This window comes from Armigeres subalbatus, chromosome 2 (assembly GCF_024139115.2).
Source record: "Armigeres subalbatus isolate Guangzhou_Male chromosome 2, GZ_Asu_2, whole genome shotgun sequence".
Taxonomy (NCBI): Eukaryota; Metazoa; Arthropoda; class Insecta; order Diptera; family Culicidae; genus Armigeres; species Armigeres subalbatus.
Window position 1 is genome coordinate 21,027,895 of NC_085140.1, and position 23,228 is coordinate 21,051,122.

At 41.5% G+C, this 23,228-nt stretch overlaps 1 protein-coding gene across 1 annotated transcript; it reads left to right on the forward strand.

Moving 5' to 3' along the window:
- Positions 1 to 15,223: 15,223 nt before the first annotated feature.
- On the forward strand, positions 15,224 to 16,540 carry LOC134208864 (uncharacterized). The gene has a single exon (XM_062684807.1). It carries the CDS (start codon positions 15,224 to 15,226, stop codon positions 16,538 to 16,540), a length of 1,317 nt encoding a protein of 438 aa, XP_062540791.1.
- Positions 16,541 to 23,228: the final 6,688 nt, after the last annotated feature.

The following is a 23,228-nucleotide window of genomic DNA, read 5'->3' on the forward strand; positions in this document are numbered from 1 at the left end:
CACCCGCGACTCACATTTGAGCACTAGACGTCCAAGTTTTTTGTTTCCCCACGCATTTCTTCGCTTCACTTCCATTGTCTTCTACTATGACCTCCATCACTCATCCCTCACCATCCGGAACCGGTCCCGAAATCACCGCCATCCTATCACTCTCAATTATCCACTTTTTCACTTTCGCCACATTCCATTATCATCGGTACCACCCATTTTTACACACAACAAAAAAAAAGATTTTTGCCTTACTTTCCTCTGTATTTCTTCCTCCCTTCGTCCCCGCCACTTGCACTGGCGAAGGCGTTATCCCATTTGCTTATCACAACCCGATCTAATAGTCAAAACCCAATCACTGATTATGGCCGGCCCGTGGAACACTTCCTGCCAGCCCCGTCGGTCCGAATTCCGATGACTCTGCCTCGCCCAACGCACTTTTCAAACAAATTCTTCCGCCCCCTCTCGAGGGCAGTTCAGCTGAAGAAATCCCAACACCGGGCACACACCACAGAAGGACCGCAACGATGTCGACGCGTGCATAGAAACGCAACTCACCGCCAAACGCCTGGCCGTACCGATACTGACTGACTGGGCTTGGGGCTCTATCCGATGGAACCACTGCTGGAGCTCTGCGCACCAGCCCGGTCCTGCGAACTGACTGGGTGGCTACACTGCCTTCACAGGAGGTGGCAGGCTGCTGGCTGGCAGGGTCTTGCGACAGATGTAGAGCGATTGGGGAATCCCTTCATGTGGCTAACATCACAAAGCGTCGTCGACTATACAGCGAGAGATGTATGCGAGGCACCGTGAGTGCCGTTTGAGTGAGAGAAACGGTTCATCCGGAATAGATGAAGGGGACTGTGAAGGATGGTAAGCAACGAAGTTATAAAACAAAATCTACCAGGTTGTCGTTAACAAAAGGTGTCCAAGAAAATAAAAGCCGGATAAAATGCAACTCCTTGTTCGAAAACGAATGACCAAAACGGTTGATTTACATTATTTATGATAGCTTCATGCGCAATTAGTGCGTCTGTTGGAAATCTTTTTTTTTTTTGTTTCTCAACAAGTTCACCAAAATGTGGGGCATTTTTTCCAAAAAGCGTAAACGGAGAGTGAATTTCACACGAAAACCTTCTGGGAGATCCAAAAATTCTAAATAAAAAAAATATAACTTTCATCTGTCATTAAACGAGTTTAGTACTACAATATTGACCTGATTTTGTCTAACCCCGTTTTTATCATGTTTTCGATCCGTTGTTGTCAACCCAAAAAGTTTTTGAAAATTTCAGCTTTTTTTTTATTGTTATACATAATAGCGCAAACAACAATGATTTTCATGCATTATCTTTCACCGCCTGTGGTTTATTATGAATCATTTCTGAGTACCTGTAAAGAATTTTGTAAGGAACTCCGACAAGAAATTACGGTCTCCATTCACGTACATATTTTGCTTTTCCAAGGCATAAAATTTAAATGAAAAAAATCCGGCCTTTTTTTGTCTTTATTATCGAGACTTTCAGCCCAAGGCTGGCTCGTCTCGTTTCCGATCTTTTCTATTTTATCACCAGTGAACCAGCAAAAATACACCGTGATTTTATTCATGGATTCGGGAACACCAGTCACATTTTTCAGAACGTTCCAGAAAACGTGACTGTATTCCCGAGTCCATGACTGTTGTTCCCGGAAAAATACACCGTGAACTCGTTAGTTCACAAATTCATGAACCCTTTTTTTTGCGTGTACCCTACCGAAATAGGGACAGTCCCCATGCAACTTGGGGGTTCTGTGACGTCATATAGTCAACTTCATAGTTGAACCGAGCCTGGCGATATGACCGAAATTACACCGTTACGCACTACTTCAAAGGATCCATATTCCAGCGTAACGGGAATGCTTGTGCCTGTGATTGAAGGCAAACAACTTAGTGCTGGTCATTTTACTCAAAATTGGGTTATTGGTCCAAAGTAAGGCTTTCAATGAAAACAACCCACTTTTGAGTAGTTTTGAGTTTCAGAGAATCACGTAGTTTTCTTTATATCAATGTCCAATGACACGGAAAGTTATCAACGAATCACAGTAAGAAGAGGTGTAATGCACAGAAAAAAGTAATGAAAAAAAAACAGCGCGTAAAACTTGACATACGAAAATTTACGCTATTCTACGCTGAAATTGTCCTCTTGCTAACAAAATTGCTTACAACTTGTATGCAATATTGACGATTCACGTCGAATATTGTATACATTTAGGCTATATCCCGTATGGAATTACGCTAATAATGGTGTTCCATTTATGTGCATGATTTTTAGCGTAAATTTCCGTGGATTTTTCTATCTGTGTGAATAATAACCATTAAAATACTGAAGGCAGGAAGAATCACGTATTTCTTAAGAAAATACGAGTTCTAGGGGTATTGTCTTTTCAAGGAAAATCAGGGATACCACTTCTAGAAAGCTCGGAAAACTTTGTGGACAATGTTGACATTTTAAGAAATATTGTTGGGAGAACACAACAGTGGAAACTTCCGGGCCTCTTGAAAGGAGGCTTCCTGGCCTCTTGAAAGGAAGCTTCCGGGCCTCTTGAAATGAGGCTTCCGGGCCTCTTGAAAGGAGGCTTCCGGGCCTCTTGAAAGGAGGCTTCCGGGCCTCTTGAAAGGAGGCTTCCGGGCCTCTTGAAAGGAGGCTTCCGGGCCTCTTGAAAGGAGGCTTCCTTGCCTCTTGAAAGAAGGCTTCCTGGCCTCTTGAAAGGAGGCTTCCGGGCCTCTTGAAAGGAGTCTTCCTGGCCTCTTGAAAGGAGGCTTCCTGGCCTCTTGAAAGGAGGCTTCCGGGCCTCTTGAAAGGAGGCTTCCGGGCCTCTTGAAAGGAGGCTTCCGGGCCTCTTGAAAGGAGGCTTCCGGGCCTCTTGAAAGGAGGCTTCCGGGCCTCTTGAAAGGAGGCTTCCTGGCCTCTTGAAAGGAGGCTTCCGGGCCTCTTGAAAGGAGGCTTCCTGGCCTCTTGAAAGGAGGCTTCCTGGCCTCTTGAAAGGAGGCTTCCTGGCCTCTTGAAAGGAGGCTTCCGAGCCTCTTGAAAGGAGGCTTCCTGGCCTCTTGAAAGGAGGCTTCTGGCCTCTTGAAAGGAGGCTTCTGGCCTCTTGAAAGGAGGCTTCTGGGCCTCTTGAAAGGAGGCTTCCGGGCCTCTTGAAAGGAGGCTTCCGGGCCTCTTGAAAGGAGGCTTCCGGGCCTCTTGAAAGGAGGCTTCCGGGCCTCTTGAAAGGAGGCTTCCGGGCCTCTTGAAAGGAGGCTTCCTGGCCTCTTGAAAGGAGGCTTCCTGGCCTCTTGAAAGGAGGCTTCCGGGCCTCTTGAAAGGAGGCTTCCGGGCCTCTTGAAAGGAGGCTTCCGGGCCTCTTGAAAGGAGGCTTCCTGGCCTCTTGAAAGGAGGCTTCCGGGCCTCTTGAAAGGAGGCTTCCGGGCCTCTTGAAAGGAGGCTTCCGAGCCTCTTGAAAGGAGGCTTCCGAGCCTCTTGAAAGGAGGCTTCCGAGCCTCTTGAAAGGAGGCTTCCGAGCCTCTTGAAAGGAGGCTTCCCAGCAAACACAAGATCGTATATCATAGCGAATAAGTGTACAAAGTGGAGGCCATATACGTGCATTTTGCATGCAGTCAAATGGAGGAATGCGCCTATATCGCCTCCACCATGTACACTTATTCGCTAGCATATGCGATTTTGTGTTGACTGGGTCCGAGCCTTTTGAAAGGAGGCTTCCAAGCCTCTTGAAAGAAGGCTTCCGGGCCTCTTGAAAGGAGTCCTCCGAGCTGCTTAGAAGGAAACATTCGAGACTCGTACAAGGAAACGCAGCAAATAAGCTTTTGGGGGGGGGGGAGCCTTCATGTCTCTGAAATTAAGGCTTCCGAACGTATAGACTCTTAATTTTAGTTCAGCATATTCTTAGCATATTAATCAACATTTTGTTTTGATTGCATAGAAAATTTTTTAAATTGATCATTCGTCGTTCTGTCCCTTTGATATTTTGTCCCATAGCCTGCTATCCACTGTGCTGGTTGTGGAGGATTCAATAGTTTTTGAGTTACTGACATTATGTACAAGACTAAATTTTGAATTAAAAAAAATCCTAAAAAAATGTTAAAAGAATCCTTGAAAGAATTTCCAAACAAATTCCTATAGGAATTATCTTAATTTTTTAATATTTCTACAAGAATTCCTTCAGGAATATCTGAAGGAATTTTCCGAGAGTTCTGCCTGGAGTTTCTTCGAAGTCCTTTGAAAATTTGGAAAGAGGTAAAACAAAACACTGTTCTGAATCTGGAATTAAGACTTTTCTTAAGAAACCGAAAATATAGGGATTGCATCATCATATTTCTTTTTTCTCGATATTCTCGAGAATTCCTTGGGAATTCACTTCAGGAGTTACTTCGGAAATTTCTTCAGAAATCATTCAGGTGATATTTCATGAATTTATTAAAAAGTTCGTTCGGAAAATCCTTCCCCAGGAATTAATTCGGTTGAAATTCTTTCAGGCATACCTTCGAGAACTCCTTCAGCCAATAAAAATTTCGTAATATTTTAAATTTATTTGAAAAAAACCAGTGTAACTTTTGAACCTCTTGATCGATTTCAACCAAATTTGAAACACGTATCATCATCATCATCATCATGTGGGGAGAGGGGTATTTATTAGAAAACGATCCATCTACTATAACTAAACTAGCTCGGTGGTCTAGTGGCTACCGCTTCTGCCTTATAAGCAGGGGGTCGTGGGTTCAAATCCAGGCTCGTCCCTTTCCTACTTTATATTTCTATCTTAGTTCTTTCTGTATTTCACGTTCTACCAAAACGATTCCTACTGTTATAACCTCCCACACAATCCCAAAACCTCCCGTGGCACCTATGAGAAATCGTAGAGTTCTTTGCATCTTTCTTAAGTGGGTGTCCAACTAACCATCCTTCCCCTTCCTCAGCATTCGCAAGGTCGTGGCCAGAACAGATCTCGACTATTGGAGAGTGAATTACTTCCATCTAAGAGACAGTGATTAGTCCCAAATCAACATCTGTGGTAACGGATAAAAGTGATGCTACTCTCATACAATAATCCGAGCTTGTACCACCTACGATTTTGTGCCGAAATGCTCAATGCTAATGCTAACGGTCCATCTATTATAACTATTGAATGCATAGGTTGATTTTAATAAATTTGGAACACATATTCTTTATCTTAAGGTGAAGGTGGGTTGAGTACCAAAACAAAGCTTTGAAGGAATTGGTACAATACAAACTGTCATATACTGTAGTAGTATTGGTGTCGTATTTATGAAAAAAACAAAGAATATTAGTAGGGTGGTTCAAAAACGACCCAGCTTCACCACGCTCACTTGATTCCGTCCCATGCTCCGAGTGTCCTCCAAAAGCCGATTTGAACAAAAACTGATTGAGAACAAGCCGGTTCAAGTTTGTATGAAAACTATTATGGGAAACTAAGCCTTTCATTACACTGGCTACAGCGCCTACCCTCCAAACGCTGGCGAAAAGAGAACCCACATAGCTGAAAGCAACATTCCAGAGACTTCACTGAACGCACCTTACGAAAGATCCGATGAAATACCATTTTATACTCCGCTCACCCCCATGTCACACTTTTTGTATGAAGTATCTGCTCCTGGTGCGATAGATATCACAGAAAAAATCTGGCTATTTTGTTGAATTACACAATTACACAAACACAATGTCAGCGGAACGGAAACGGAAAATTTGACAGAAAATATATGGGCTAACTGTCAAATTTGCCGTTTCCGTTTCTGTTCCGCCGACATTGTATTTGGGGCTTTATTATCATGCTAAAGATTTGCAACCTCGATTAAAATCGACACCAACTATTGGAACGCCCATTCAATATGCATTGTCTGAGGAGTTAATGCTCTTGAATTTCATCCAGTCATCTGGTCTTCCCCTCGCCAGCGCCCAATCACGGAGTGCCACAGTCAGAATAATGTAAAATTCAACCTCGCCATATCAACTGCCATACAAACCTGAAACGACCTGTGCACGGTAAGCCCCTATTCAAACCGACCGAAGCCAGCGAACGACACCCAAAATATGAAACATAATCGACTGAGCGTGGCGGAGAAAAATCAGTTTTGAGCCACCCTGTTTATTAGTTTGCTGCTATCGGTACCGGTGTTTACATTCGCTCCGCGATTTTTTAATCGTTTTCTTCGGGTAAAAATTGCAGTTTATATTAAGTTTTCGCTTCAAACAAGTGACTTAATCCAAAAAGTGAAGTTTAATTTGCATTCCATCAACATTTCGGGCTGCTCATGTGCGGAGAAGTGTGTAAAAAATTGATTTTTTCAATGCCCTTTGAGAAGAAGTGGAGTGCAGTGATAAACCCACCAAACCGCGGACGGCTGTTAAATTGGCACGAAACTGCTGGTTTATGCCATATATCGAGCCGAAATGCATAGGACTCTTCAAAGAAACATGTTAATTATCACGGAAAGTACATAAATATACTGTGAACAGGTTAGTAATATGAATATTAAACTTTTGTTCGATGCTGTTCGATGCATTCGAATGTTGATGGGAGAGGAGTGCGTAAGGTGTGGGGTTGACCCGTGGAAGGTCCGGTGCCATATTGACTGCCATCGTGGTACTCTTCCAACTATGTCCTTAAGGAGACTTTTATAACGGGTGGCAACTAAAAATTGGAAAGAAAAGAATGGCACGGGAAAAAATACAAAGAAGTTCAGTTCAATCTGATATATGTTATACAAAGAGTTGTCCTTAGTCTTCAAACTTTGACTAATGAATATTAGCATATGGTCCGTGGTTCGCCGTGCGGCGCAGCTTAGTCTTGCTGGTATGACATGATCGCTGCACGGATCTGTCATTTCGATTTCCAGATTTCTTCTGATCCTGCTTATGAGTTGCTTCGTTTTTGCCTTTCTCGTACAACTAATTTGTACCGAAAGGCTATCATTTCACTCCAAATTCGAACTTTTGATAGAAGTACCGGAGACACATAGTGTTATATACCATTCGACTCAGCTCAATGAGCTGAACAAATGTCTGTCTGTCCGTGTGTGCGTGTGTGTGTATGTGTGTGCGTGTGTGTGTGCACAAAATGCCATAGAAAACATTAGCCAAATTTTCACATAGAAACTCTTAACCGATTTTCTTACAACAAGTTGCATCCGACAGAGACTAAAACGCTGTTGATCACTATTGAATTTCATAATAATTGCAAATTGCAAATAATAGATAATATTAAAATAGTGATGAGACATAATCACATAGAACAAACATGTGTTCTGAAAAGTGCCTTGCATCTATGAATATTTTTAAAGTTTATCCGTGGCTTGCTCCCATTGAGTTTCATCGTACTATAAAGATACTCCAATTGCACGCATTTAGGCGTAAGTATGCTCTTCGTTCAGTTTCATAGTACTATGAAATTGACCGAAAGCACAAAACAGATAGACATCATAGAACAAACTGCAAATTTCAAAGTAGGCTCTTTGTGTATCAACAATCGACGAACGGCACTCCCGTATATCCAAAAGGAAAGAAAGAGACAGCAAAGCATGCGATGATACTCTGTCTAATGCCCGTTGTTCAGTAAAGCTTGACTTCCACCGCTAGGTTCGCTAACGTTCCAAAATCATGGAGGGACCACTTTCCAAGGGAAAGATGCCTATATGTTATGTGCCGAAAGTCTAAATTCGAACATAGGAAATTATAGAAACTTTTGGCAGCGCCATCTGTCGTCTACTGGTGTAAACTTTCTATCTTAACATTAGACGGTGTAACTATTTTGCCTTTCTTGTACATCATCGAGGTGTAAGCATAACGGCTACATTTATTACCTTTTTGCGCGAGAAAGGCGCCATCACCGCTAGGTGGATTAATCTGGGTTTTTTGACCTTACAATCACTTTTTGTACATATACAATGGAGCTGAGTAGACCTAATAATGCTATGACAGATTTCGAACATTTTCACGCTTGAAATGTTCGACCGTGTACTTTTCCCATGATCTTTGTTTGCTTTAAAAATTTACAATGCGCTGCGGCGCATGTTGTAAGCAATGTTGGAGTAAAAATGTGTGTGCGACAATTCTAAGGAGTCATTCTAAGGATTCATTCACATAAAGTCATATTTCTGTGAAAGTATTATTATTCTGATAGAAAAGTATTGAAGTCATTCAAATTTTTTAGTTGCCACCCGTTAGATTGGTGGGAGGGTGATTTGAATAAAGGGGTGTACTAGTACAAAAGTACTTCCTCAATTGCGTAGTATGACAGTCTTACAAATATTTAAAGGTACCAACTGGAGGGGTGTTTTTTGATTGGATGGGATGTACTGTTCGGAAATTGGCTTTCTCAGTCTGACTGAGACTGAGAAAGCCAACTTCCGAACGGTAGCAACTGGTTTTCAACAGGGGTCCCCGCAGCGTAGTTGGCTACACGTTCGCCTTACAAGCGGATGGTCATGGGTTCGATTCCCAGCCCCTCCACCAAACCCTCGTCAGTCGCCAGATCCGCAGCCCATACGGTGGCGTTTTGGGGTACGCGCCTTACCGTCTCGGCTGCCTGATGACGACTGACAACTTGTTCTTCTCGGAGGCATTCCTCCAACGTTACCCGGATAAAATGGCAACCGAACAACGCAACGATCATTGGATACACGACATGGACAAACGGACACAATGGACTCACGATGAGATGGACTGGCAATGAAAACAATAATGAATAATGGAAATCTAAAAATAGATTCTGTGTGGATTCTGTACGCAGAATATCACAGTAGATCTCGGCACAGTAGCGGTTACACAGAGTACCTAACAAATAAATAAAGGAATAAAAAAAACTTGTTTTTAACCTTAGGTAATTATATTTTTTTAGAAATCACACAGAGGGGTTTTGGCCAGGGGGGAGCTCATTATACCGTCTTACCCCAGCAAAGCTTGAGAGCAAATCAATAACTTGTTTTCATTGTCGCTGATTGTTGCAACAAGCACCTCGAGAAAATTGGCAACACAGTCGGCTGAGCGCCAGGCGGCAAGCGGCCAGTCTATGAGTAGTAACTCTGGATGGAACGTCAACGATTAGAAATGATAAATTAAATGACAGGTCAATTCCAATCTACCTCACGTGCAATAAGGTGTTTGGTGTGATAAATATATTGTTAATTTCTAGAAAAAAAGTTATTGCTACCTACGACTAAACTTACATACTAGCTTAATCTTATAACTGTACAGCTAGGAAAGGTAATTTTATTATAAACTATACTATGAACATGCAATACAGCCTAATTATAACTATTCAGGGTCATACTTAACCACACTCAATAGAGCAGACCTGAAAGGCCATTCAAAAATAAAGCGTCACTGAAATGTGAGTAACTTAGGGGCCGTACACATATTACGTAAGCACTTTTGTGGGGGGGGGTCGGTCAATATCTTACGCTCCAAATAACTAAAAATTATTTTGTATGATAAAAATCTTACATGGGGGGAGGGGGGTCGAAAAACCCAGAAAAAATGCTTACGTAATAAGTGTACGATCCCTTATTAGAATTGTAAACTAAACTAAACTAAGATGAACTACATATTTACAGATTTGAAGCTCATAAACACGTAAAATATAGCTGTTCAAATATCGGTGCGGTCTTTCAATTCTCAGCGATTCAACATTCTTCAAATATTTCATTCGAACTACAATGTCGGCCTCGGGCGTAGACACGAATACACAGCACGGCGATTGCGCAGCCTGCGACAATTCGGATGCCGACAGGAATTATGTACAGTGCGATGTATGTGATCGAGCATGGATATGCTCACAGTGTATCGGGCCACCGGGAAGCAACTCTTCGAGCAGTTCCAGTTCTAGTATCCAGCGTGATCTCGCCCTGCTAAAACAACGTCATTAGCTCGAGCGGCAACGAATGGAACATGAACTTAAAAAGAAATTTCTGGATGAGCAGTTGGAGCTGATGGAGTTGCATAGGTGTTGAATTAGTGGTAGAGAGAAAAGCACGTTTGCAGCTCATTTGGTCAACAGTAATCCGGAGCAAGAAGACTGCGTGGTAGGAGGCCATTCGGAACCACCAGCAGCCGCTCAGCCCATGGAAGTGAACATCCGCAACGCAGCGGATTCGGTCCGCAGCTTAGAGAAGCAGCTAGAACGATGCCAATTGCAGCCAGCTCCAAGCAGAGAAGAATTCGACGACCTAAAGCGCCAGCTGCAGCAGTGCAAAAATCAGTTCGGATTAAATCCAACCGATTGGATTATAAGCCCACCAATCGCACAGCATCGGTATAGTTTCCCGAATTCATCCAGTGACCAACACCAAGGTAATCAACAGCCTAAAATTCTGGGTGCCTACAAGAAAACACAAATAGATGAGACTAGTTACGCAGGTAAGAGTGGTGTTGGTGAGAGTGGTTATATAAATAAAATATACAATAGCTATGTACCTCATAAGTCCTCCACGATTCCCCACGTGTCAGTTTCCATTGTTGGCAGGGAACAACAGCCTATCTTCCGCGGTTTCGAGCCAGTCCCTCTCGAAAGTCGCCAGCAACAAGATATCCCCTTCACTTACCACGAACAGTAGCGCGAACCCTTCGCGCGCTCCACGATCAGGAATGTACAGCCTTCGTCGTTAGAGGAAAGGTACCATCGCCAGCATCAGCAGCAACGATCTTTACTGAACGTCTACCAGAACGGACCATCGCCGCAACAGCTTGCAGCACGCCAATCGTTGGCTAGAGATCTTCCACAGTTTTCGGGAGATCCTTCCGATTGGCCTATTTTTATCTCGCACTACGAGTATACAACCGCGTCATGCGGCTATACTGATGGCGAGAATATGCTCCGTTTACAACGATGCCTCAAGGGACCGGCCCTCGAAACGGTGCGCAGCCGCCTGGTCTTGCCGGCAGCAGTACCACAAGTCATCGAAGCTCTTCGTATGCGGTATGGACGTCCAGAGCTGTTGATAAACGCATTGCTGGAAAAGGTGCGGAGGATTCCCGCCCCGAAGCCTGAAAAGCTAGAAGGGTTGATCGAATATGGATTGGCAGTGCAAACCCTTTGTGATCATATTGAGGCAGCAAATGAACATGCTCATTTGTCAAATCCGATGCTGCTGCAAGAACTCGTTAGCAAACTTCCATCGGATCAAAAGCTAATGTGGGCTGGGTATAAGCGCGGCCTGGGCTTAGTGAACCTGAAGACATTCAGCGACTACATGCAGAACCTCGTCAGTGATGCATCCAGTGTGGTACTATTCGAACCGGAGACTAATAGGAGCAAGGACAAACCAAAATCCAAAGGATACATAAATTCCCACGCGGAGAATACTGTCGGTCATCGGCTGCGAGAGTGCTCGGAGTTTAAGGATCTGAACGTCGACGATCGCTGGCGTAAAGTGAGAGCCCTGTCGTTGTGCCAGATTTGCCTGTATAACCATGGTAGGCGATCATGCAGAAGCAGCAACCGTTGCAATATCGACGGCTGTCAGTATCGTCATCATCCGTTGTTGCATGTGACGAGGCGGAATACAGGAGCTTCAGCTTCCACTCTGCAGGCGGAAAGTCATACTCACCAATATCTCGGATCGAGCGTACTGTTTCGGATCCTGCCTGTCAAGCACTTCGACCATCTCAAGCAGTTGCCAATTCGCAGCTATCAAAACGCTGTCCCAAAGCTACTGATCGGGCTTGAACACCTGCAATTAGTAGTTCCCCTGAAGATGAAGGATGGAACCGGTGAATGGCCAATTGCCGTCAAGACACGGCTTGGGTGGTGCGTCTATGGAAGACAGCAGCCTAGAGTAGAAAGTAGTTTTAACTTTCATATCTGCGAGTGTACTTCGAATAGGCAGTTGCATGAAGTTATCAAACAGTTCTACGGCATTTAAGAAGTAGGATTAGGGAACGTAACCATACGATCTAAAGATGAGCAGCGGGCTTTGGACTTGTTGGAGCAGACGACGGTTCGTGTTGGGAAGAAATTCGAAACAGCCTTGCTGTGGAAGGAGGAAGATGTTGAGCTACCGGATAGCTACACGATGGCACTTCGCAGGCTGGAGTGCTTGGAAAGGAAAATGGTTAAAGATCCACAGTTGAAGGCGAACGTTTTCCGGCAAATACAGGAGTTTGTTAACAAGGGTTACATCCATAAAGCGACAAGCGAAGAATTGAACGAAGCGGATCCGCGGAGAATTTGGTATCTGCCTGTAGGCGCAGTAACCAACCCGAAAAAACTAGGGAAGACGCGCATCGTATGGGACGCTGCCGCTAAGGTGGATGGAGTTTCGCTAAACAGTATGTTGCTGAAAGGATCGGATCAATTGGTTTCGTTGATGGGAGTGTTATTCCGTTTCCGGCAATACAAGGTTGCAGTGTGCGCCGATGTGAAGGAGATGTTTTTGCAGATACAAATGAGTGCGGCTGATAAGCATTCGCAGCGAATCCTGTGTCGTGAAGATCCAAATCATAACCCGGACATCTTCGTGGTTGACGTAGCGACATTTGGGTCGCCCAATTTGTGAAAAATAAGAACGCGAGGGAGCACAGCGAACGCTTTCCCAGAGCAGCCGAAGGCATATTGCAGGGTACATACGTAGACGATTATCTCGACAGCTTTGGATCAGAAGAAGAAGCATGTCGTATTTCAGAGGAAGTTCGCCAGGTTTTCGATAATGGTGGGTTTAATTTAAGGAACTGGATTTCTAACAATGAAGGTGTACTGCAGTACCTTGGAGAAACCCAAGCCGCTCACAGTAAAAGCCTGATGACAACGAGCAGCCATACGGAACGTGTGCTCGGGATGTGTTGGGACCCACTAACGGACGAACTCTCGTTCAGTACTCAAATGAGCGAAGAAGTTCAATCACTTCTGGAAACTGGCCGAATTCCCACGAAGAGGCAAGTGTTACGCTGCGTAATGTCTCTGTGGAAGACTTGTGGCGGGCTGGAATCGGATGGGATGAAGAAGTCGCCGACAAGCAGTACACAGACTGGTCTAGGTGGATCAAGATGATCTCGTACATCACAAACGTTAAAATTCCTCGCTGCTATTTCTCCGAAGCATCAGCACAAACGTATAGAAATGCTGAACTCCACGTCTTCGTAGATGCCAGTTTGCTTGCGTACTCCTGCGCTCTGTATATACGTACAATTAGTGAATTATGTAGTGTGTATCAATGTATTATGATCGCCGCGAAGGCAAAGGTAGCGCCACTTAAGCCGATGACTGTCCCGAAGCTAGAATTACAAGGATGTCTCCTAGGGACGCGGATGATGAATTTCGTACAAGCAAATCATTCGTTTCCTATCAGAAAACGAATCTTATGGACGGATAGCTCAGTCGTACTTTCATGGATCCGTGCAGACCCAAGAAACTATCGGCCGTTCGTGGCGAATCGAATTGGAGAAATCCTTGAGACAACCACGAGGCAACAAAGTGGGGAAGTGGGCCCTATTTTAGTAGAAACAGTAAATAGTTTCTTGGACCGGAGTTTTTACTCCTTCCGGAAGATGAATGGCCGAAATCCAGAAGCTCAGTAGTGGACATACTTGAAGAAGCTCGGTCTTCAGTTCTCATCCACACTACTAGCGATCCATTCATTACGTACGAACTATTTTTCAAATGGGAAAAGCTTCAGCATAGCATGGCTTACGTATTGCGATTTGTACGCAACGCTAGGAAAAAGGAAGATAAACACAGTGGTCGACTGTCGCAACAAGAGATGAATGCTGCGGAGGTTCAAATCTTAAAGCAAGTTCAAATGGAAGTTTATCCCGACGAGGTGACAACGTTGAAATCCAACCAAGTAGAGTAGAGTGGGGCAAGAGTGCGCGTGGGGTAAGAGTACGTTTTCGATTTTTTGAAGTAATAAAAAAAGATAAACTAGCAGCACTGCATCAGTTTGACAGGTATTCTGGCCAACCATTATCATGTGTAATTGTAAACGATTTGAATAAACAACACGGGAGATATGGAGTTAGACAACTTTTTGGCCATTTTGCTAAAAATAATTGGATTTCCGCAACTAGTATTTCATTACCATATATACGTTCAATCAGGTAAACATTATACCATTTCGATAACCTATTATATAGAGTACTTTATGGTACAGAACACCAATCCGGTTAGTTTTCCAAGAAGTCTAAACCATTACTTGAATAATTTTTGGGACTGTGGGGTAAAAGTACGCAGGAACCGGTGGGGCAAGAGTACGCATATGAATCTTCAAGTTATGATGTCAAACCCGTATCTCCGGCCGAAATAAGACTTCTTCCAAACTGTAAAGATTCACAACTAAGAAAAAAGGGACAGAATTCGAAATTATCTCAAGTTTTTAGGATAAGTTGAAGTAGTTCGGTGTTAGAAAGGACTTAGCGAACAAAGCACTGAAGCGAAATAATGAAATTGTGTTAGGACTTGTTGTACACCTAAACATAGTCCGAAAACACAGCTTCATCACAATAATAATTTCATTTAATCAAAAGAAACATTCATAAATTACGCAACGTTTAGCTGGGAGGAGTTGCGAGATGTGTGACGATCCATATAATTTTTAGAGTATTCATACAAATAGTGTAAGATAGGGGGGGGAGGTGTGATGAAATAGCTAAAATTTACGTTACGTGATTGGTGGACATTCTTTAAGGAAAATCCCTTTGTATACGCCACGCGATACCTGATATATATATTTTTACCTCTGTAGTTTTTTGTATATATAAAAAAACAATGGTTTTTCGTATGAAAGTGCACATTTTTAGGACCCCCTCCCCCTTTAAGAGTTACGTAATCTTTAAACATTCCCTAATATATGCTCATTAAACATCAATTAAATGTTATTAACTCTTATTTGTGTTAGTATATACTTGAGGCACATGATTGGATAAATGCGTACTCTTACCCCACCCGATGCGCACTTTTACCCCACCGGTGGGGTAAGAGTGCGTTTTTCACTTGTCTTGCAATAAGGGTTCTACTAGAACGAATCTCAATAATTTCAATATTTTTTCCACTGGGTAACATAAGGGAAGAGTATATGAATCATCGACACTGATTTGATATGCAGAAGCTTGCTTCATAAGGGCCACATGATCGATTGAAAACTAAGTGCGTACTCTTGCCCCACTCTACTCTATTACCGAAAAACAAGCAGGAAGCGATAGATAGATCGAGTGCGGTGCATCAACTAATGCCGATGATTGATGAACAGGGGTTAATGCGGCAAAACAGCCGGATTTCAGCGGCCAGCCATATCAGTAGCAGCGTGCGGTTTCCAATTATCTTGCCAAGAAAGCATCCGTGCACAGAACTTCTTGTCGCACGGTATCATCGGCTCTACCGTTATGCAAATTCCGAAACTGTTGTGAACGAAGTTCGCCAAATGTTCGTCAAACCGAGACTCCGTTCAGTGGTGAAAGCGGTCAGCCGAAGCTGTCAACGCTGTATAGTTCGCAACGCTCATCCGACCATCCCTCCGATGGCTCCTCTACCACTATCGTGGCTAGCCATACATGTTCTTCCATTCAGCTACGTTGGAGTGGATTACTTCGGCCCGCTACTAATCAAACAGGGCCGTGCGAATGCGAAGAGGTGGATAGCGCTTTTCACTTGCCTGACGGTGCGCGCTGTTCACCTTGAAATGGCGTATAGTCTGTCAACGGCCTCGTGTATTTCGTGCATCCGTCGATTTGTCTGCCGCCGTGGTTCGCCGATAGAATTTTACAGCGACAATGCTACAAACTTTCACGGAGCCGAACGACTACTGCGAGAGCAAATTAACGAAGGAGTTTCGGCGACGTTCACCAGTGTACACACGAAGTGGACCTTTATTCCACCAAGCGCTCCACACATGGGTGGTGCCTGGGAGCGACTAGTTCGCTCAGTCAAGGTAGCGATTGGGGATGCGTATACCGAAGGAAAACTCTACGATGAAGAACTGCAAACTGTTATCGTGGAGGCAGAGAGCATTGTTAACACTCGACCGCTAACGTACTTACCACTCGATTCTGCGGAATCAGAAGCTCTTACTCCCAACCATTTTCTGCTGGGCAGCTCGAATGGAGTCAAACAACCATGTGTAGATATGAAACATCAACAAGGTACATCTAGAGAAACATGGGGTCACATCCAGCTGCATCTTAATCGGTTCTGGCAACGCTGGTTAAAGGAGTATCTTCCCGTTATCCGGAAACAGGCCAAGTGGTTTACTGAATCTAGACCAGTACAGGACGGAGACCTGGTGATGATTGCGGACGAAGGCAAACGGAACGGTTGGGTAAGAGGGATTGTAATTGAAACAACCAAAGCGTCAGATGGTCACGTGCGACAGGCTATGGTACGAACTGCGGGAGGAGTTCTCCGCCGACCTGTATCAAAACTGGCAGTACTCGAGGTAAGGAGTAACTCTGCGGTCTACAAAGACAGTGAACCGCACCCGGGGGAGGATGTTGCAACAAGCACCTCGAGAAAATTGGCAACACAGTCGGCTGAGCGCCAGGCGGCAAGCGGCCAGTCTATGAGTAGGGAGCTCTAGATGGAACGTCAACGATTAGAAATGACAGGTCAATGTCAATCTACCTCACGTGCAATAAGGTGTTTGGTGTGATAAATATATTGTTAATTTCTAAATAATTTGTTATTGCTACCTACGACTAAACTTACATACTAGCTTAATCTTATAACTGTACAGCTAGGAAAGGTAATTGTATTATAAACTAGCAGACCCGACGAACTTCGTTTCGCCTAAAATTCATTTATTCTCTGCTTAGTTCTCAATGCAGAAATCTGTTTCATTTGTATGGCAGCCCCCCTTTCCAAAGGAGGGAGGGGTCTCCAACCATCTTAAGAACCTTCCTCGGCCCCAAAAACCTCTGCATACAAATTTTCACGCCGATCGGCTCAGTAGTTTCGGAGTCTATAAGGTTCAGACAGACAGAAATTCATTTTTATGTATAAAGAAGATTATACTATGAACATGCAATACAGCCTAATTGGTGTTAGAATTGTAAACTAAACTAAACTAAGATGAATTACATATTTACAGATTTGAAGCTCATAAACACGTAAAATATAGCTGTTCAAATATTAGTGCGGTCTTTCAATTCTCAGCTATTCAACACTGATTATAATTACTTAATTTGGTATCATTTTGGTCGTTTAACGGTTAAAATAATAAAACGTGTTGCAGATAAATCGTACTTGATGTCAATCAAATGGAAAACTATTCCTGCTGTCGATTAGAGCAAATCGAAAACGATATTGGTTTCCGATAACAAAATAAATAGGGATAAGGCAGGTATTTTCGTATTTTCGCCATAGTCTCGAAAACCAATAAAAGAAACTTTTTTTTTGCCAAACTCATCCGTATCAAATCGTAAGCTCAGGAGAAACGTTCTGCTATATTGGAGTTTTAGCAAAGGACGGTCCTTTCGATGTTTTTAGCCCCTATGACGATGGACGGAAATACCTGCCGTGTCCCTACACAGTTTGATGTCATATCATACAAATCTATAGCAAAATAAGATTGAATTATGTAATCCAACATGATGATTCTTATTACAACAAATTATCAATATCAAAATATGTTTTCTGTATGCTCTCATTATGCTTTCAGACCGCAAAACATACTTTTGCATATAAACAATAAAGACGAATCCATAAAAAATGAAAAACGCTACCATAAATCCATAAAATAGTTCAGGAAATTCTATAAAGAATAATTATTCGATCCATAACTAAGCTAAAATTCAGCAATTAATAGGAAAATAAACTCTAATAACATGGTCAAGAAAAACTATACAATTCTTGCTATTTTCCCATGAACAACAAATGATGTAACAAATGATCCATAAATCTTTGGAAAATGATGATGATGATCCATAATTTCAGTAATATGATCCATAATTCTGGCCATTTGATCCATAACATTGTTCAAACGATCCATAGTTTTGGTGATATGATCCCTCAATTTTGTGATCCTGTGATCCAAATGATCCTTAGATTTAAAAAAATGTGTGGATCAATTAATATAGTTTCATTGGCTTTCTCTCCAAGCATTATGGAACACATTATCAAAATTATGAACATATTACTGAAATTATGGATCATCATCAGGACAAAAATTGGGCAAATTTGAAATTTTATGGATCAAAATATAGTTTTTATCGATCATTTTCCAAAGATTTATGGATCATAAAATTATTCTTTATGGAATCTCCCGAACTATTTTATGGATTTATGCTAGCGTTTTATGGAACATTTAGATGTAATTTACGGATCGTTTTTCATTTTTTTTTTGGATCGTTTTTGCACATTGAACAGTGCAAAGTAAGGGCTGCCCTACTTAAATTAGTAAACAAATCTAAAATGTTCATTCTTAAAATACCATGCGCCTCCATATTTATCGATTGCTTTCAGCCCTCGAGGTAATGTTAACCGGTGGCAGCGAAAGTGGTGCATATACATATCCATGGTACCTACATATCCCATTGAAATAAAATATGTTGGTCTTTACTATAGAGACTTGCAGCCCAAGGCAACAACAACAACAGTATGAAAATCTGGCATCCAATAGTTGGATGTTAAACACACTGCAGTAGTTTATCAATTTTTTAAAAATGTTTGTTTTCTGAAACATCATCGTTGTATAAATCAAAAACATCTTCGTTGTGTATATCAAATCAAAAACCGATAGGAAAAGCCCTGAACTTCGTCGGTTTAAGCCTCTAATGCTGAAATGAACTCTCCATTAGTTCCAGAGTACGCACTCACTCTCTGCCAATTTCGTTCGCTCCTAATTGGCTGTAAACAAACGCTGTTGCATCCTGCAAGGTCCTCAACTCAACCTTGCATCCCCGTTTCATAAACAAACGGGGACCAACTTTCAGTCACGTGCTTCTTGCGTATTTGAGAAACCTCCCTGCATCCGGGTTACCTCTCCGGAGTTACGGCGGTAAATTTTATGAGCTAAAAAAGCACAAAGAGCAGACACTCACCGTTTGCACATCTGCAGTCACTCGCGGCACGGAGAGCTTCCGGTCGGATTCATAGAGGACTTCCATCAGACATCCGAACGTAAACATATTTCTTTCAAAGTCATAAATCATTGGGAGATGAAATTTCGTTCCCACGATCCAGACAGTCACGGGTTCAGACTGGTAGGAATGTTTCATCAGTATCTATAGTATCAGTTAAACATTTATTTCTTTGCTTTATCTAGCCATCAATCAACATAGCCCTAAGCTCGGACGCTTAATAGGATACTACAGTGATGCAAAGTGATGAATAAACAGCAATCCCTAAATTGAAAAATCATACATTTTGATTGTTAATGGAACACAAAGAATGACTCCATTATGTAAGCCATACGGTATTGGACTTTATGTACGTAAAACTTTTTGTTGGTTGGAAGTCTGCATTTTTATTAGTCGATGGTATTGAAATAAGACCAATATGAATTAAGTAGTTTACTTTTCATGGTAATATTGTTCTTTATGTTCTCATGTTTCACGTTTATCATGCCATAGTTAGTTAATGACTCTGCTTTGCCAATGTACTGGATGACTAAACAATTAAATAAATTCAAATAATCAGTCATTTTAGATTTACGAATTACATGACGTCTGTCGGCATGTAGATCACAGCATTCAAACGAATTTAACCTGAGAAAGGCATCATGTTCGCAAAGTAATCTGGGGTATTTCTATTGACTTCAAAATGATTTACTGTTTACTGTTTATTTCCTATCAAATAATATTCATTCTCCAAAAGCTCCACCTCTTTCATTCGTTTGAAGGTTTTTGCTATAAAGCTCTCCGGCATGCATGCTGTGAATGTGAATATTATTTCTGGATAAAGTTACACCCAGAACACTGGCGCCGCTGTGTGGCAACTAGCGTCACAATGATTTTTTTTTCACTCTAGTCAACGTACTTATTGTAATTTAAGTTCACCTTTTTAAATTAAGCTCCAGAAATATTTATTTACAACATGCTTATCACTTCGATCACATGGAAATCCGCCGGTAGACATGTCAAACGTAATTCAATCTGTCACTGTGGGTTTTGTTCGGCGACGCCTTTCATTCTGCATTATGCAATAAACGTCCATCAATTATTAATTCCAGTCCCGAAACTGCTTCGAGACCTGTCGCAATAACTCAGATAGGTGAAACCTGCTGCCGAGAGCAACCTCTGTCAATCGAACATCGTTAAAGGTTGACTCTGAACGACAAACGGAACGAATGTCTGGCTGTGGGCGGGTATGTGCTGTTGCGTGTATGTGAGATTGAAAAAAAATTGGTCAATTTTCCAGCAGTGAATTATCATTCGCTCTAGAACATAACAGGATTTTTTGGAATATGTATGACGTGCTTACTTACAGTACGGATGATCTAACATTCATAGTTGCAAAAATTTACACAAAACCGAGATTTGCACATTCAAACCCAGCTAGGGTAATAGTTCCGATAGACGTGGGTATTCCTTTAGTTGCGGTAGTGTTGTTTTTACCCAATCTACGTATTAAACGAAGCAAACCATGCATTCTATCAACTTGTTGATCTGTCATAGCACGAAATAGAAGAAAACTGGTTGAGAATTGCATCAAAATCGGAAAGTATCACTAAAATACCTTATCTTTCTCTCTGCTTTGCACCAATAGTTTGCACCAATATAGGAAAACAATCATAACAGTTAGAACACTGCGTCAATAATTGGAGGTATTATTCTAGGTAAGAATGGTGGATTCTGCAGCGAATGAATAACTCTTCGTTTAAAATATAATTGATGAGCTTTCGAATGCGAACTTAAGGTAAGCGAAATGAAGTATAGACGTGGTGAAAGCGAACAAATAGTGGTGGATTGTACTTAGTTCCTCCACTATTGGGACTTTTACCCTAGTGTAAAACATGGAAAGAGTGAAAAAGAAGAGAAAATTATTCGATGTGCCCCTGCATATTTAAATGGTCTTTCTTTATTTCCCAAATTGCCACAATACTGGTTATTTTGGTTGTAATCTGTCAAAAAATATTAAACAAAGTAGGCATGATGCAACCTTTGATTGCATATACGGCATGCTTGAATCAGCTCACCATTCGATAGGTGAACCAATAGATATTTTAGTTACAAGATAAAGAATGTCGCTATCGTCGCTATCCGAAACATCTTTTGCTGGCGAGGATAAGGTATTAAAAGCTAATGAAGGAAAAATACATACGATTTGACAGTTTGGTACCCAACATGTCTCGGACAGCAGAACAAAGGGAACCGAAGCGACAATCTTTATCTTGTAACTAAAATATCTTTTGGTGAATCCCCAAGTAACATTTTAAGTTTTATAACGCTCTTGAAGACCATATTTCACTCTCCAAGAGTGTTATAAAACCATCATAAAACCAAAATGTTACTAGGGTCGTACTTTGAACTATAGACATAGATAGTGGAATACATAGATGAGCGAAGATAAATGCACGGTCTCTAAAAGAACTGTCAAACGGATCTCCAAATGAGCATGACGTCACGATTTCAACGAAAATATTATGATGTCATACGCCTGGTACACGAAACCAAATATATTATATTAACAATATGGTTCACTTCGAGCTTTTCCATACAACGAAATGGCGAACCATTTGCCGGTGATAACAACATCATCTAGCGAGCAAAGAGGAATCTAAACGTGTTTTCTTCTTGTTTATTCTAGCAAATCTTCCTGCCAATTTACAGTGACAGTCATACTGTTGAAAAGTTTTCATACGACAGTGCAGGGATGTCCATACTTTTTTGAATAAATCGATCATCAACAGATCGATTTTTTTTTCTTTTACACTTATTTCGATAATACAGAAAAATAAATTTTGATCCGACTGCTCCAATAGAAGCTGTTCCGCATACAAAAAAAATGCTTGCGGCGCGTTAGAAAATATTGATTCAATTTCTTTTGGGTCGAAAATAATTGCAAGCATTAGCTAGTTTTTCGCAAGACTTTTTATCCATAGTTGCCAGCCTCCAGGTGCTAAATTAGTCGAGCTTTTCTCTGCATCCTCTGCAGTGATTTAACGGATTTGCAAGATTTTTCGTGATTAATTTGTCACAGGCCTATCGGCTTCCCAATCATCAATTAGCAGTGGAAATGGAAAACATGCATGTTGTAAAATGGCTGTTACGTTACTTTTCCAGATTACGGCAGTATAGCTCTAGTAGCAGTAACTTATACTAAATGATTGAAATTTTGAATTGAAATTTCTTGTCATGTAGTATAAGTTACTGCTACTAGCGCTATAGCTCCGTTATAAGTTAAATTCAAACATCGACTTGTTAGTTGTAGAAAAACCTTCGCACTAGAAGTCCACCATACAACACATTTTGAAATTTAGCCTCTGGAGTAAGTTATTGACAAACTAATAAGTGATCGAACGCAGATTACTAAATGATCGATAATATCCTTGCCGGTATTCAGTGCTTTGAACATAAATTTTCCAAAACAAGATGAGTTTTCTTTTCGAACACTGGCAGAACCAAAGAAATCTATTGATATTTCACAGAGAGACAAAATACTCCTTAAATATTTGTATCGGCCTTTAAAGAAATCATATGGACTCGGTGGCCAAACTTAGTTTCATTTACATATTGCATTATTTACTGCAATTAAAGCAATTTGGAGGGCTTTGCTTCTTAACTGTTCAAACTGATCGATTTTTTTTTTTGGAAAAAATGCTTTTCAGGATTGGTCATGTTAGGCACTAAGGTGTCCAAAACCGGTACACTTACCCTCTATAAAAATCAATTTGATTCATTAACGAAGTCCCCCCAGAAGTACTTGAATTATTTTCTACGATCGTATATGTTTAAACCGTGTGATCAATTTGGTTGACTGCAAACTGAATAGCTAGTTTGCAGTCAACCAAATTTCGAATTTTTATATTGCGTTTTAGATCTAGCCTCGTTAGTTTCATGAACCCGTCTTTACTCAAAATTTTCATTAAGGTTTTACTGTCCTACTGTCAGCTGGATTATTGCCACATTCTAAATAAATTTGAGTGCGATTGTGTTGGTTTTTCACAGCTGTTGTATTTTGTGTTCATATCCTACCATGATTCAATCAGAAAAACAATCTTTGAAATGTGAGTTAAATAGTGACAAGGGATATTTCAAATAATTTTGTGAATAAACAGATGAATAGATTCAAAATGTTTCATATTTGTAAATTTATTGAGTATTTTT